This window comes from Bombus affinis, unplaced genomic scaffold (assembly GCF_024516045.1).
Source record: "Bombus affinis isolate iyBomAffi1 unplaced genomic scaffold, iyBomAffi1.2 ctg00000075.1, whole genome shotgun sequence".
Taxonomy (NCBI): Eukaryota; Metazoa; Arthropoda; class Insecta; order Hymenoptera; family Apidae; genus Bombus; species Bombus affinis.
This window is the reverse complement of record NW_026108825.1, coordinates 691,342-708,824: the sequence shown is the minus strand read 5'-3', so window position 1 is coordinate 708,824 and position 17,483 is coordinate 691,342. Positions and strand designations below refer to the sequence as shown.

General features: G+C 46.9%; 3 protein-coding genes across 3 annotated transcripts in view; all 3 read left to right on the top strand.

Moving 5' to 3' along the window:
- Positions 1-1,973, top strand: part of LOC126927113 (uncharacterized) — an 83,585-nt gene extending 81,612 nt beyond the window's left edge. The window contains exon 2 of the mRNA XM_050743452.1: positions 1,857-1,973. The gene's annotated coding sequence lies outside the window, so the exon portion shown is untranslated. The remainder of the gene's footprint in view (positions 1-1,856) is intronic.
- Positions 1-17,483, top strand: part of LOC126927117 (6-phosphofructo-2-kinase/fructose-2,6-bisphosphatase-like) — a 179,804-nt gene that overhangs the window by 79,619 nt on the left and 82,702 nt on the right. The gene's annotated exons all lie outside the window — the stretch shown is intronic.
- Positions 10,121-13,105, top strand: LOC126927161 (uncharacterized). The gene is made up of 2 exons (XM_050743475.1): positions 10,121-12,203; positions 12,267-13,105. Exons 1-2 carry the CDS (start codon positions 10,121-10,123, stop codon positions 13,103-13,105), a joined length of 2,922 nt encoding a protein of 973 aa, XP_050599432.1.

Here is a 17,483-nt window from a genome sequence, read left to right as displayed (position 1 = left end):
ATACGAATGGAGTGCTTTCGTTTCTAGTAATTTCGTTATAAATCTGTTATTTCATTCGCGGCATATGTACTTTGTAATGTAAGATATAGCAGATAAAGAAAAGTGTCAAAGTGTTCCAATCGATGCTTATAACGTGTAGATGTCCTAATAATTAGGGCGAGTAATTTATATATGAATTTACATGTTGGTTTCTCTTATTGTTAACATATATATCAAGACCACATAGAAAGAATACGATAAATTAGAATAAATAGGAATATTTCAATATGATATAATTTGGAAGGAAAAATGCACCGTTAATTTCAGAATTAAATAATTAGTTTCCTATAATATCTAAGATACGTTTCCACATAGAATTTAAAATTTAACGTGAAGACACGTTTTACCGTTGTAGTCTTCATATTGAATTCGTGTCATATTTGTTCAATTCTCGACTATTTCTAAAGCGCATAATATCGAGAAAATAACGAGCCGATCTTAAGCTACTTTCAACACCATGAACTATTGCGGTTTCTATCGTGGAACGTTGGTACATGTTGTTAAAAATATTAAGCAAGGTAAAACTCGTACGACGAGATTCGGTTCGGTCGGAGAAAGGTAGACCGGCTTGACTAGCCTCGGTTTAATCGCGTCGTCCACCGTTAGCGCGATCTATATATAAATACGACCCTTGACCGTTCTAATATTCTAATCTATTCTTGCAGCTCCGGTTACATAATAACAAAAAAAAACACGTGTTTCTTCTTCCGGTCGGATTCTTCAAATGCGCAACGATTAAAATTCTTTCTTAACTTTGTTCTATTATTTTCGATCAAATGCAATCGCGCGTGCTTGCATTCGTTTCGACATTGAATCTTTCTCAACTTTTTTCGATTACTCTCAATCAAGCATAACCGAGCGTATTCTCGTTCTCGTGTTGATACCGAATCTTTCTCAACTATTTTCAATTATTTTCAATCAAATACAATCGCGTGTGTTGTTGTTCTCGATTCGATACTGAAATCTCTTGAACTTTTGCGATTATTTTCGATCGAATGCAACGGCACGCGTTCTCCTTTCGATACTGAATTTATCTCCAGATTCTATTCAATTTCACATCTTTACTAGACGTTTGTCACGCGTCTAATTGATGCTTACAGCTACGGAATTTCCGCCTGCGAGCCATGTAGCGCACTCGTGCATCGCGTCTCGTTGGGCCAGAGCTCTCAACGCTGCGTTCGTCGTATGGTCCGGAAGAAACAGCTCGTGCGATACGGCCTCTCCATATGGTTCCAGCCTTTTCCTGCGGTAGTCGCTAACCCTCATCACTAAAGTAATAATTAAATGTAATTCATTAGTTGTTGGAAGGGTCTAGGAGAGCTTAAATAATTGGATATTTTTTGATTTACGTTTGTATCGTTAGATGGAAACAATATAATAGTACGGCGTAAAATATAGTGAGCTAAACTACCCTTCTTTGTCAATGTCTCATTTGTCATTTTGAAGCATTCGAGAAAATTGAAATTACACTACTTTTCCTGTGATTCTTGTTTTTCATCGAAACATTCAACAATTCGCGAAACATTCAGTCATTATTTAACACGTTAAATGCCATAGGGGTTGTAACCCCAAACTCTTTTGCCCTGACGTCACCTTAGGCGACCACTTCTAAACATTCTCCAGACAGCCGATACTTGAACATTACACATGGCGACCTTAGCGACAATGTATATTGCCGGAGTACCTGAGGGTTCATCTATGTCCTAACGGTCCTTCCACCGAATGTTCTAGAAGCGTAGCAACAGTCACGTACGCCTACAGGGTAGTGGGGATAATGAAGGATGAAAAACAAAAGAAGAAACAGATGTCACCGAGAGTAAGAAAATATTGTAAGAGCCTCAGTCTCGAACGGCCACGGCTAGAGTTCAGAAGTGTATAAACGAGGAAAAAATAAAGTTTTCTTCTTTCCTTTAAATTTCTTTCTTATTTTACGTGACAGGGTCACCGGTGGCCGGCACTCAACTTGGCCGTGGTATCATCAAGATCACCGGTGACCGGCGCCCCAAGATTAGTAGCAATACATAATTTGAATAATTATTTTTTATTAGCAATTAATTATAACTATTTATCAATAGTTATAAATTTTTTATTATTATCATCGTTACTACAATGGTATGACGAAATTAATGCAGTATAAAATATATAAGAATAGTTTTATTTATACATGAAATATAGAACAATTATTTAGCATTTCACAAAGGAACAATATGAAATAATGTCTTTTTATGTTAATGAATAATGTTAATGAAATAATGTAAAAACTAGGAAGAGCACAATGTAATATATTACAAAATAGAAATTAAAATTTGTTCAAAGCGCCGCAAATGTTGATTTACGTAACAAGTCTATTTAGCGTATGTAATAAATCCTCTTAACGACCGTGTTGAAAACAAAAACGGGAAAAATGAAAAACTAACGAATTAATGATCAAACACGTGACTTGTACACATAATACAACCACAAAATAGGAAGTAAAAAAAGAAAAAAAGAAGAAACACAGATAATTGTTGGTCGAATGGAAATAATACTACGAAGCCGCTTATTTAAGATGACTAATATGATTTAATGAACAGGTTTCGTTTTTAAGTGTAGCAATTGGCAGTAAACAAAACAGAATTCCCAACCTTTAGTGGAATCGCCGTTCCAGTTGAGTCTGCGCGAATGGCGTTGTGCCACTTGGCTTTTTCCACGACCTGGTAAACCGCACATCGCGATTACAACCCCTGAGAATTTTCGGGGAGACTTCATTATCCCCGACGTCCTTATTGATTTTATCCTTGATATTATCCTTGGGTTCTGAAAGCAACAGAATCTATGATACTCGTGTAATTAATTGCATTTTCACATGCTTGATGTGTAGACGTATGGCCAGTGATAAACATCAAGGAGACAAAGGATTGTGCAACAAAGACGCGAGTATAAATGTACAGATCGTGAACAAATTTAACAACGCCAATACGCGATTACGATAGAAGTCAGATATTTTCTAAGGCATTTCATTGTAGCATCCGGTTATTTTTATGTGTATAATAATATAATAATAACGACCAATTTTAGAAGATGCACCCAAACGGCTATGATAGATCTGACCCGGTGCCAAGTTAGTTTGTTAAGCCAGCCAACAGTCGAATGATCGTTAACAATGTGAACGTATGTGACATAATTCGATAGAAAATCGAACAATGTGATCGTATAACAATAAGAATGAAATTAGTGAGAAAATTATCGTTTCCCTCCGACGCATCTTCGATTCACAAAAGAACTCTTTCTCGCGCGCTATGAGCAAGATGTTTTAAATTTTTATTTTGTTTTCGTCGAATGAAATATTTAGGTTTCTAGGAAACAATGAACGTAAAAGTGAAAATAAAAGATATACGCGAGCATTATATTGCGTGCAACATTTGTGTTATGCCACGAGGCTTACCACAGGCTGTATTTTCTAACCATCGCTCGCGGCCTTACAATGTCGCAGTCAGATCGTTTTATCTGACCGCCGGATCATATACAATGTATCGACGAGCGCACAGCTGTCGCCAAGCAGCGAGTTCTCGAAACGTCGAATTTTGTCCGTTACGTTTTCCACACAAGTGTCACGACCGGCATACTTCAAATCCGATGGACCGATGATGGAGATAGAGATGTGGCGGCCTTGGCGGTGTCACGACCGGCATACTTCAAATCCGATGGACCGATGATGGAGATAGAGATGTGGCGGCCTTGGCGACAATGTATATCGCCGAAGTGCCTAATGAGTCATCTGTATCCTAACGGTCCTTCCACCGAACGTCCTAGAAGTGTGACAACGGTCACGTACGCCTACAGGGTAGTGGGGATATTAAGGGATGACAAACAAAGAAGAAACAGATGTTACCGAAAGTCAAATTGTAAGAGCTGCAGTCTTGGAAAGTCACGGCTGGAGCTCAGAACAAAATCGCAGTCAGTGTAAATTCAGAAATAAATTCTCTCGTTTTTTTTGTTATCTTAATTTTTTCTTTTCGTTCGAGCCTCCTGCTTTTTATTTTACGTGACAGCGGCAATGTATATCGCCGAAGTGCCTAATGAGTCATCTGTATCCTAACGGTCCTTCCACCGAATGTCCTAGAAGTGTGACAACGGTCACGTACGCCTACAGGGTAGTGGGGATATTGAGGGATGACAAACAAAGAAGAAACAGATGTTACCGAAAGTCAAAATTGTAAGAGCTTCAGTCTTGGCAAGTCACGGCTGGAGCTCAGAACAAAATCGCAGTCAGTGTAAATTCAGAATACAAGAAATAAATTCTCTTGTTTTTTTTGTTACCTTAATTTTTTTCTTTTCGTTCGAGCCCCCCTGCTTTTTATTTTACATGACACAAGATTAGACATACGTGATCATAGGCGCGAACGGTGGCGTGACCTAAGTAGAGTGGGGGTCGTCTTAAAAATGAGACAAAGAAATCATCTAAAGTCGGTTAGTTCCTTGTGACACGTCGAACGTTACACATTGAATCGAATCTAACACATAACGTCTGTCTCAAGCTGCGAAGTGCGATAGGTCTCGTTATAAGCAAACCGCTAAACAAACCTTGACTGTTATCTTTTTCGTTTTTAATTGTTGATCTTTGACTGAACTTGTTGTTTCGTTATTTTTATTAAACTTCTATCAACCAACCCAGTATAGTTGTTCATATACACTCAAACCTAACCACCTCTATTCTCGTAATAGAAATAGGGGATCAATCAGTTCGTGGCGTCGATTGTTTAATCGTAACGAGAATTTACGACTCTCGTTGACGCGTTATCTAGCGATCGCGTCTCTCCGCGAACGGTTGAAACATTTGGTCCTTCGAGCCGGATTCAGTGTCAAGTGAAAAGTGCACGCCAGTGACACCCACTACCATACAGTGCCACGTGAACCCAACACAACTAGCAGCGGAAGCGTTACTACCCCAGCGAGGTCAGTAACGTAAAGGGTCGTCACCTTTGAAGAGGTATAATTCGGTGGTTGAATCGCAACCACACAGCCTCCTGCCGCAAAGTGGACAATCGCCAACAGAAGTAAGTTCAAACGAGTTCACTCTCAATTACATAACAAATAATGGCAACCGGAAACGAACTCGCCACCTTGCGTCGACGCCGGGCCTACTATATCGCCCAGTTTACACGCTTCGCAAAAAAAAACTGGACGACATCGAAGAATCAGGCTGTCCGGAAGAGATCGACTTGATACAAATTAAAGATCGTCTAGAAACCTACGAGACGGAACTCCGTGGCTTACAAAACCAGATCGTAGCTATAGACGAGGGAGAGATCGCGCGCGGCATTGAACTAGCGGAAGAATACGAAAAACTACAACGCCGAATAACTAAATAATTGATCAATATACGACGAAGTACGCCGTCACAATCGACAAGCGGCGAATCAGCCGCCGGTCGCGAGTCTGCTTCGCTTAAACTACCGGAGGTTCGGATACCTACATTTGACGGCGCCCTCGAGGATTGGTAGTCATTTTACGATTCCTTCTCGTCAACGATAGATCAAAATGAACATTTAACACCGGTTCAGAAATTTTATCATCTCCGATCAGCCCTGACTGGATGGGCCGCGCGAAGCATACAATCATTAGCCATCACCGAGGCAAATTACGCAATCGCCATTGACGTTCTTAAAGAAAAATTCGACTGCCACCGTCAAATCTGTTTGCGTCACTGGGACTTGATTTCGACTATCCGAGGATAACTAAGGAAACACCCGAAGCTATAGATGATCTTATCCAGACAGTCAAGGTAAATCTCCAAGCGTTAGAAAAACTCGGGGACCCAGTCACGTCAAACGCCGTTCTCTTAAAGCTTTTCACGTCGAAGCTACCCTCAGCCATCATTCGCAAATGGCAACATACACTACCGGACAAGAAACTGCCGTCATACACGCACTTGGTAGATTTTCTGAAAACACGGACGAATGGCGATAGAACGTGTTCAGCATCAACCGTCAAAAAAAAGGGCGTCCGATCAACACGACCGTCGGCGACCGAACGCGCCGCGAAATTATACATTCATAACTACACATAATACGTTGGTTTGTCCGAACTGCCACGGACAACACGAATTATGGAATTGTCATGTCTTCAAAGCGAAGTCGCCCAAAGAACGCCTGGAAATCGCCAAAAGGGCGTCGCTCTGTACCAATTGTTTAGACGTCGCTCTTACTCAATGCTCCGCGGGGTCATATCGCATCTGTAGACAGCGACACCACACGTATCTGCATCAAGACCATGGGCGTAGCAAACCACGAACACGTGTCAACCGAACATCAAGCGGTCGATCGTCGAGCGACCGATCATCCAACGGTCGATCTTCGCCTAGTTCACCGACCCCGCGTTCCTCACATCGTTCGAGACGCACATCCTCGTCTCCCCGAACGTCTCCCCGAGCATCTCCCCGAGCGTCTCGCCGAGCGTCTCCCCGAACGTCTCCGCGAACATCTCCGAAACGCGAATCTCGGTTGTCGCGAACGGCGGCTTCGGGATCGACTATATCGTCCAGTCCTAATCGACAAGGAAAACAATGACGTCATCAGACGACTCTGCTAGGGACCGAACCACAGAAAACGGACTCATTGACCTCGCTTCCTTCTGAATCATTGCAGCACCATTTGTTAGTCACAGCACAGGTCAACATCTTGAACAATGAAATTCAACCATTTCGTTGTAGAGCTCTGCTAGACACCGGCTCTAGCACGAACGATCAACCCGTAGATCGCTCAACGATACAGATACCTAGGAATCTCCAATTAGCCGATCTAAGATTCCATAGACCTGCTCCGATCGAAATATTGTTGAGCGCCAGACCAACACTAGCATCACTCTGTGTCGGCCAACTTGATATCAGTCAAGCAAACGGGCCCGACTTGCGTCTGCAAAAAACGCGATTCGGATGGGTCATCGGGGGGAGCCCAACCTCGCACTCATTAGCATACGCATTTCACGCCTCCATGACGGCTTTACAGGTGGATCTCGCCCGTTTTTGGGAAATCGACGAGGGACCGCCCACCGCACACATTTCGGAAACGGAACGACAGTGCGAGGAGCACTTTCGAAATCACGTTCAACGCATCAACGACGGGCGATACGTTGTCGCTCTCCCATTCAACGAAACAACTCCTCCGCTTGGATCCTCGAAAGCCATGGCAATGAAGCGACTCACTTCCCTCTGCCGTCGATTCCAACGAGACAAACAATTCGAAGCCGACTAACACGCCGTAATAGAAGAATACTTGGAATTAGGACATATGACGAAGATTACCACGGACCACTGCACGGACGACGGATATTTTCTGCCACATCACGGCGTGATCAAAGAATCCAGCCGGACTACAAAACTCCGAGTTGTGTTTGACGGATCTGCACCAACCACCACCGGAGTTTCATTAAACGACGTACTTCATACGGACCGAAACTACAAGACGACATATTTCTTATCCTTTTAAGATTTCGTTCTCATCAGTACGTCATTACAGGCGATGTCGAAAAAATGTATCGACAATTTCTTGTGCGTCCAGAGGATCGGAAATTCCAACAAATTTTGTGGCGCAACTCTGATGGAGAAGTTGACATATATCAACTTAACACAGTGACATGCGGGCTGTCAGCGGCCCCCCATCTAGCCATTCGGTGCCTCAAATAACTGGCAGACGACGAGGGTCATCGATACCCACGAGCAGCGATGATCTTACAGCGAGACTTCTACGTCGACGATGTTCTCACAGGAGCTGATACAAAGGACGAGGCACAATCACTGAGAACGGAGCTCATAGAATTGCTTAAACTAGCCAGCTTAAACATTCGAAAATGGGCAGCGAACGACCGGGAACTGCTACGAGGACTTTCCGAGCAGGACATAAACGATAAGCTGCGACTAGGCGAATCGCAAACTTTCAAAACTCTGGGTGTTGTTTGGAATTCCTTTGACGATTCGATCCTATATTCCGTCAAAATCAATCCTACCGCCTCTCGAATTACGAAGAGAACAATCAGCTCCGAAATTGCCAAGATCTACGACCCTGTTGGATTACTGGCACCAGTGATCGTTCGCGCTAAGATGTTGCTCCGACGACTTTGGACTTTAAAACTTGACTGGGACGAGTCTCTTCCGGCTGACGTACACACAGAAAAGAGAAAATATTATTCACAGCTACCTTTGCTAAATAACGTGAAGTTTCCACGTAAAACTATAATCAAGACCGCAACGGAAATTGAATTACACGGATTCTGCGACGCCAGCGAAAGGGCGTATGGGGCATGTGTCTACCTTCGCACTATCACTCCGGATGGTCATGTCTGGACACGACTCCTCACTGCAAGGTCAAGGGTGGCTCCACTCAAATCACAAACCATTCCAAGGCTGGAACTGTGTGGAGCACTTCTTCTCACATCATTGGCCACTACAGTCCTTCAAGCCTTACCAAGCAACATTTCTCGGACCGTTTACTGGACTGATTCTACAATCGTTCTACATTGGATTAATACATCACCCCATACGCTGAAAACCTTCGTCGCGAATCGTGTGACAGAGATTCAACAGAAGACTCACACCTCCGATTGGCGCCACATTCCCACTACCGATAACACTGCAGATCTCATATCTCGAGGCCAATCACCCGAAGACTTCCTGCGATCAACCATTTGGCAACATGGACCGGAAACGCTCCAACAACCTGAAAAATACTGGCCGACGTGGAACCCGGTACCATTAGCTGAAATACCAGAGCAGAAGAAGGCAACATGTCTGTCCGTGACTCCACTTGACCACAGTCTACTGGAGAGATTTTCTTCTTGGCCCAAGCTGATAAGAATTGCCGCTCGTTGCCTCCGATGGAGACGAAAACAGGATCCGGGGGGACCTCTAACCACACATGATTTAACCAATGCGCATAACAAATTGGTCAAATTGTTACAGCTCTGCTATTTTCCAGATGAAATACGTACTCTCCGAACAGATCGAAATTCTGCAGTGAAGGGGAAGCTGCAACGACTCAATCCATTTCTGGACAAGGACGAGATATTGCGAGTCGGAGGCCGACTCAGTCACTCACCAATGCCCTTTACTCGGAAACACCCAATCATTCTACCCAAATCCTCAGTTACAGCACTCATTATCGAGCATGAACACCTCCTAAATCTCCACTCCGGAACTCAAGCTACCTTATATGCCTTAAGGAGACCTTATTGGCCTATCGACGGCCGTAGTCAAGTTTGGAGCACGCTGAAGAAGTGCGTACGTTGCTGCCGAGCCAATCCACCTCCAGTGGATTACGTAATGGGCGACCTTCCAGCTGCACGGATAACGGAATCTCGTCCATTTACCAACGTCGGAATTGATTATTGCGGACCGTTCTACATCAAGAAACGAAAGGATTGCAACCGACGCAAAATCAAGGTATATGTAGCAATCTTCGTATGTCTTGCAGTTAAAGCAGTCCACCTCGAGCTGGTCACCGATCTCACTAGCGAGGCCTTCATTGCTGCTCTGCGAAGATTCATCGCTCGCCGAGGATTCTGTGTAACAATTTATTCTGACAACGGTACCAACTTCGTTGGCGCCAACAACGAATTACGAGAGCTCCGAAACCTCCTGCAGTCCGACGATCATAATGTAAAAGTTCAGTCCTTTTTAGCCGATCGACGGATCGAATGGCACTTCATTCCTCCCAACTCACCTCACTTTAGCGGGTTGTGGGAGGCTGCGGTGAAGTCCTTCAAACGATATCTCAGACGTGTCGCAGGTAACGAGCTCTTAGGGAGCATGAGGCGGGCATGGGTTCTCGGGGCGTAGGACCACGCCCCGGGAAACCCCGATGGATCTGATGTTCCTCTATAGTCGGATGGCGGCTGGTCGGTGCCTCTGGTACCCGTCAGTTCGCCGATCCGGTGCGGGGAACTTCGGAGAAGTTGGTGGACCCATGCCTGTCAAGACCACTCACCTCACCTTCTCGTGGGGCTCCCTGTCACCCTGTACCGGACCTTTCCGGGGCAGGGTGCGAAAGAGTGAGTGGCACCAGGACGGATTCCCGATGACGACCCGGCGAAAAACAGAATCATTAACATGGAAGGCACAAAGAAAAAGGAAAACACGTACAGTACAGGGGACGGAGTCCCCAGTACCGGCGTAGTCGGGGGTAGTCAAGTGGGCCCCACTACGTCGTCACCACACGACCACGGCCGCTCGGGGGTGGACCGCCAGGCCCCCGAACGTGTTATCACGCCTGGCGAGGCTAGGAGCGTATACTCGGAGGAAGATATGGAACCTCCGAGAACTCCGAGGACGAGAAGCAGGAGCCGGTCGGGCAGTGTCTTTCTCGCGCCGGCCCCGGTAGACGAAGCCACAACATCTACGGCAGGAGGATCGCGCGCGCGAACGAGGTCGGACGACGAAGAATCGGTAGCCTCGTTCGCGTCCCGCTCATCGCTGGCATCGACCGCATCCAGGGGGAAGAAGAGGAAGCTGGCGACATCAGCTACCCCGGAAATCTCCAAAGATCTGGAGATTCGAGTGAGGACAAGCTCGGCCGCGGACGTCAGCGCGGAATTAACGAGACACGTGTCCGAAATCATGAGGGTGGTGACCACATCGTCCAACCTCACGGGCACGTACATCAAAGCGCTGAAGGAAGCGGCGAGCTATATCACGGCCGCATGGAAGAACGAGGCCCCGCGAAGGAGAGAACAAGCGGGTAGCAGCGGCAACAGCGCGGCGATGAGGCTGGTGGAGGCGAGACTGTCCGCGCTAGAGGAGGAGAACGCCGCCCTCAGGAGAGAGCTGGCAAGAAGGTCTATGTCCGCGTTCGAATACACGCGATGTAGCGGTGCCGACGCGGACCGCCCCCGAAACGAGGCTGCTACTCAAGGAGCGCGACTCGACGCCCTCGAGGGAAAGCTGGAAGAGTTGGGTCCCTCCATAATGAAGATGATGGAGAGACAATTCGGGAGTCTGTTGCAACAACAACGGCAACAGCAACAAAGCACTCCCGAAACCCGACGGAACGCGGAACACTCTGCTACTCGTCCCCCCGCCCACGCAAACCCCCCGCCGCCCCCGAGGACTCAGAAGGACGGCGGGTGGAGCGTGGTGGTAGGGAGAAAAAGTAAGAAGGGGCGGAAAGAGACGAACACCGCCGAAAGGAAGATGGATGCCCCGAGAAGAGATGAGAAGACCCGACCATCTGTGGCAGTCCAAAAACTGCGGGCGGATAGGATGGAAGGCGCGCTGAAATCGCGCAGCGGTGGCTCCGTTAAAACGCCGAAGAGGAAAGGAAAGACGTCGCCGACAGTCACGCTCCCTCGCGCACCGCGTACATCCGCGGTAACTCTGACGCTTAACGAGGGAGCCAACATGTCGTACGCCGACGTCGTTACGACGGCCAGGAGAGCCATCCCCCTCGGTGAGATAGGCGTGCAAGCCGTCACCATGAAGAAGGCGGTGACGGGCGCCATCGTCATTAGAGTCCCGGGGGACAAGGACAGGGAAAAGGCGTCGATCTTGGCGACGCGCCTGGCGGGTGTTCTGGACCCAACCAAGGTAAAGGTCGGAACCCCCATGATTAAGGCGGAGTTGAGAATCACCAACGTGGACATCTCGATGGACAAGGAGGAGCTGCGTCAAGCACTAGCCTTGGCCGCGGGATGCGGCAGCGAGGATGTCCAGATTGGTGAGATCGGCGTCTCCAGGGGAGGACTCGGATCGGCATGGATCAAGTGCCCGGCGGCCGGTGCCCGCAAGCTAGCCCAGGCGGGCAAGGTGGTCTTGGGGTGGTCCATCGCGAGGGTCTCTGCTATACCGAAGAGGCCCTTGCAATGTTTCAAGTGCCTGGAGTTGGGGCACGTACGGGCGACTTGTACGTCCACCGAGGATAGAAGCCATCTCTGCTATAGGTGCGGAGGAAGCGGGCACCGCGCCAGAGGATGTCCCGCCTCCGCGCCGAAATGTCCCCTATGCGAGCGGCTGGGAGCTCCATCGGGACACAGGATGGGCGGGGTGGCATGCAACCCCCCGAAAGCTAAAAGAAAGAGGAAACGGCCTACTCAACAGTCTGCCGCCGCCGCCGGCGCCGCTGCTGCTACCATCGCCAGCGGCAACGAGAACCAAGGCGGAAGCGTCAACAGGGCAGCATCACCTTCAGCAGTGACGAGTGGCCGGGAGGAGGCCATGGAGTTGGCGGAGTAATACAATCGCTTGCTCCAATGCAATGTAGGAAGAGCCAGACGGGCGCAAGACCTGCTTCTCCAGACCATCCGGGAGAATCGGGTCGCACTCGCTGTGGTGGCCAAACCATACCGCGTCCCCGACGCCCCCAACTGGATCAGGGATTCGAACGGATTGACGGCTATAACATGGTCGACGGCGTTGAGTCCGCCCGGCGCCCTGTTGGATCGCGGTAACGGCTTCGTCGCCGTCGAGTGGAACAGGATCGCGATAGTGGGCATCTACATCTCGCCCAACAGCGGAGTGGCCGCGTTCGGGGATTTCCTGAACGAAATCGGCGACTGCGTTCGCAGATGTCTGCCCCGTCAGGTGCTCGTCCTTGGTGACTTCAACGCGCGCTCGTCGCAATGGGGGGACACCAAGACGGATTCCCGAGGTAGAATGCTGACGGACTGGGCCGCGACTCTCGGACTAGTTCTGGTGAACAGAGGCGCAACTAGTACCTGCGTCGCGTGGAGGGGTTCGTCCATCGTCGACACTACCTGGGCTACCGCCGAGCTCTACCGGAAGATCCATGGATGGAGAGTGGCCGACAGAATGGAGACCTTGTCGGACCACCTCTATATAATGATGGAAATGAAGACGGAGGCCGCCACGCGCGACCGCGATGTCCGACGACAGCAAGAGGAGAACCGGTCCCGACGACCACCACCATCCACACCTAGGTGGCGTTTGAAGGAGAGGGACAAGGACATGCTGCGGGCGGCGGTCACTGTCTCTGCCTGGAGCTGGGACACGCGGGGGGACAACAACACCTCAACCCCCCTACCACCACCAACGCACTGGGTGGCATCGACGAGGAGGCGGACGAACTCCACGGATACATGAGAGCGGCATGCGACGCCTCCATGCCGCGCTCCGTCCCAGGAGACAGAAGCGACCGTTCCGTGTATTGGTGGACACCGGAAATAGCCGATATGCGGGCGGCTTGCGTCCAGGCCCGGAGAAGATTCCTGAGGGCGCGTCGCCGCAGACGGACACGCGACGAAGAGGAGATCTCTCGCTGCTACGAGGACTACAGAGAGACGAGACGTGCTCTCCAGCGAGAGATCAAACTAGCCAAGGCTCGGTGTTGGGATCGACTGATCGAATTGGTCGATTCAGATCCGTGGGGGAGGTCCTCTCGCGTCGTTACGAAGAAACTACGACCTTCGGCCCCCCCCCCGCTGACCGAAAACATGGATCCGGCGTTACTGGACAACGTGATCGGGACTTTGTTCCCACGGCGGGATAACAACGATACGTCCGCGCCAGCCCCCACCATCATCGACGGGACGGCTGACGGATTGGAACGAGGAACTTCGAGTAACGGAGGAAGAGTTGCTCGAAGCCGCGAAGAAGATGGCATCCCGCGACGTGGCGCCGGGTCCGGATGGGATCCCGGGCCGAGTCTGGACGGAGTCGATCGAAATCTTGGCTCCCCGTCTGCGGCATCTGTTCTCCAGATGTCTGAAGGAGGGCGCCTATCCTCGGGCGTGGCGTACGGCGAAACTCGTGTTGCTACGGAAGGAGGGCCGACCGCCGGACGCGCCATCGGCATACAGACCGGTGTGTCTTCTCGACGAGGTGGGCAAACTCTTTGAAAGGATCATAGCCGCCCGTCTGGAAACACACATGGAGAGACGGATTCCCGGATGGCACGATAGCCAATTTGGAAACTTTAACCCACTCATCATTCAAATCGAGTCTATCCACAACTCCCGTCCTCTGACTCCAATATCATCTGACCCAAACGATCTTCTTGTCCTTACTCCCGGTCACTTCCTCATCGGAGATGCATTAACAAGCTTTCGAGAACGAGATTTCCAGGGCACTCCATCCAATCGTCTCTCCAGCTGGCAACACATTCAAAGGGTCAAGCAACATTTCTGGCGCCGCTGGCATCGAGAGTACCTGAACGAGCCGAACATCCGAAACAAATGGAGCAAGGGCAGTCACAACATCCGAGAAGGCACCGTGGTAGTCCTCAGGGAGGATAACGTACCATCCATGCAATGGCCTTTGGGCCGCGTGATCAAGGCCTATCCAGGAGGAGTCGACGGAATCATACGGACCGCTACCGTGCAGACGGCAACAACTACCCTGGATCGTGGCGTCAAAAGACTGGTCCCCTTACCCATTCACCCAGATCCAAACGAGTCCGACCACCCACACGGAGCGAAGGAGATCCGCCAGCGACGCACCTGACTCCACACCATATCATTTGATCGGTACCCTCTCAACGGGGGGAGGATGTTACGCCACGAGGCTTACCACAGGCTGTATTTTCTAACCGTCGCTCGCGGCCCTACAATGTCGCAGTCAGATCGCTTTATCTGATCGCCGGATCATATACAATGTATCGACGAGCGCATAGCTGTCGCCAAGCAGCGAGTTTTCGAAACGTCGAATTTCGTCCGTTACGTTTTCCACGCAAGAATAGACATACGTGATCATAGGCGCGAACGGTGGCGTGACCTAAGTAGAGTGGGGGTCGTCTTAAAAATGAGACAAAGAAATCATCTAAAGTCGGCTAGTTCCTTGTAACACGTCGAACGTTACACATTGAATCGAATCTAACACATAACATCTGTCTCAAGCTGCGAAGTGCGATAGGTCTCGTTATAAGCAAACCGCTAAACAAACCTTGACTGTTATCTTTTCCGTTTTTAATTGTTGATCTTTGACTGAACTTGTTGTTTCGTTATTTTTATTAATCTTTTATCAACCAACCCAGTATAGTTGTTACATATACACTCAAACCTAACCACCTCTATTCTCGTAATAGAAATAGGGGATCAATCAGTTCGTGGCGTCGATTGTTTAATCGTAACGAGAATTTACGACTCTCGTTGACGCGTTATCCAGCGATCGCGTCTCTCCGCGAACGGTTGAAACAATTTGCATGAGCATTCTGCTTTTTACCCGTACGTTGAGATTAAAATCGTTTTCACTATTGATCGATGGAAGAATAATCCTTACCGATCACACACATGTTCTTTACAATGTACCGTTAACAACACTGTTCGACAATCAACTAATGACGAATCAATAATAAAAAATGCGTTTCAATGACACAACCGGCTAGACGAACTCGCGAGCTTCAGAGTGCGAATTTCAACTGAGTACTGATGCCTTCCTGTTGGGTTCCACGTTAAAATCCGAGAGTTGGTGAACTTTATATTTAGAATTCTCTCTTCATGCACGAGAGCTTTTGACTACACTTTTGCGACTGCCGCTTCTTTCGCGGTATTAATCTCAACAACAAACTTTGTTTTTTTTTGTCGACATTCTGACTTATTCTATTCTCATTTTTGGAATACGGATATTCATGCGAAATATTTGTGAGAAATATTTGTTTCACTCGCTAAATGTAGTAATTTTATAGTTCATATATTTGAAAAGTTCGCAGTGAAATTCAAATAAAATGTATTTTCGTAGAATTGACATTCTATCGAATATAAAATACAATACTGCTTCATATAAATTAAATTTATGAAATCTCTAAAAGGTATAAATTAACCCCTTCAAATTTTATCGCAATCGATTACAGAGCTTATCAATTCTCGGAAATGTTGCGAACTTTTCAAACATCTTCATATTTTTATATACGTTTTATATGATTGTGTAATTATTTGGATTTTTCTATATTTCTCAGAACCGTATAAATATCCGTGATCTACGTATTTGATTGCTATATTTTCTAAAACTCTATATGTCATGCGATAATTTATGTAATATATCGTGTAGTCGTTCGTAATCGATATGTAATCGTACGCAATATATTGCGGTGTATAGAATGAAAGTACAAAACAGGATTAAAGTTCAAGTACGAAAATACGTACGACGACCTGTCTGTAACGTTATAATTAACTCGTTGTTTACAATATAGAAAATTGAAATGGAGTAAGAATTATCGAATTGTCTGAGGTTCACGAAATTCGACATGGCGATAGAAATATGCGTTATCGCGTGTTGTTTCGAATCGGCATGTCCTTGTGCCTAATAATCGAAGGTCGAAAAGCGATAAAGGTCATTACATTTGGACTAATTTAACGAATCTCTGAGTAGATTTTTTACCATAAGCAAAAGCACGTACGCCACGAAACGATTTCGTCATTCGCGATATCTGTCTTCATTTTTATTTGCGTGTCTGTTTTTCTCGACTTAACGCGTGTCAACAAAATAATTACGAATTAGACCCCTTGATCCGTGGATAAAAGAGCTTCGATGCACGTTTATAGATTATACAAACGAATCGCACGTTTCGCTTTGAAAAATAAAACGTATTGAAAACGGAAGTTTTTCAACCCAAACAATCGGATTATATACCGATGTATGTATATTGTTTTATAATTCAAAGTGCAGCTTCGAGTGTCGTATTTACCAAACTGTTGCACGCCATACACGATCAATACCGATCATTAGCGTATACCGAACGATGTACTATCACCTATCGAGAATCCCCATGAAACCAGCTTTAACAGTTGGTATTTTAACCTGAAACGTGTCGTCACTCGATTTATTATTCAGGCGTTGAATTGTAACAACGCATGTACTCTCGCCACGCTACGGCTACCAACGTATGCGTGAATACTAAATTATTCCATGGAATATCGTGTCGATAATATTTATTTATCTATGAACAAATGGCAATGAAATTTGTAACGTCAGAATACAGTAATTAATTATGAAAATTGCGTTACGTCTTCGCGAAGATTCATCACGGTCATTTCCATATGCTGTCATGCGCAGGATAAGAACAAGCTCAGTGGCAGAAAATCAATAATCGGTCTTGTGGAGGAAACCATTTTGTTGCATTGGAACATGCGCTGTAACGTCAGCTACCACTACATCGCATTTCACCAAATTTGCCAAAGAATTTCGTTAAAAAAAAAAAAAAGGAAAAAGAAAAATTGAACTGACAGCTACTTGAACTAGATAAAACAAAATAATTTCTGGAACTCATCGTACTCGAAAACTCTTGTCAGAATTTTACGATAGAGAGGAGCTTAAATTATTGAAGCTTTATAAAATTCGAAAGCACTTGAGTTTGATAAGATGAGATACTCGTGGGACCTGGTCCGATCGTTTAGTTACTGAGATATAGAAAAAAGAAACGAAACTTTTGATAAGAAACCACCGTGCTCTGAATGAAAACAACAAGTTTATCAATTTTAAGTTATTTGTTACATGCTGAATTTTCATTCGTCGCACGCGTTTCGAA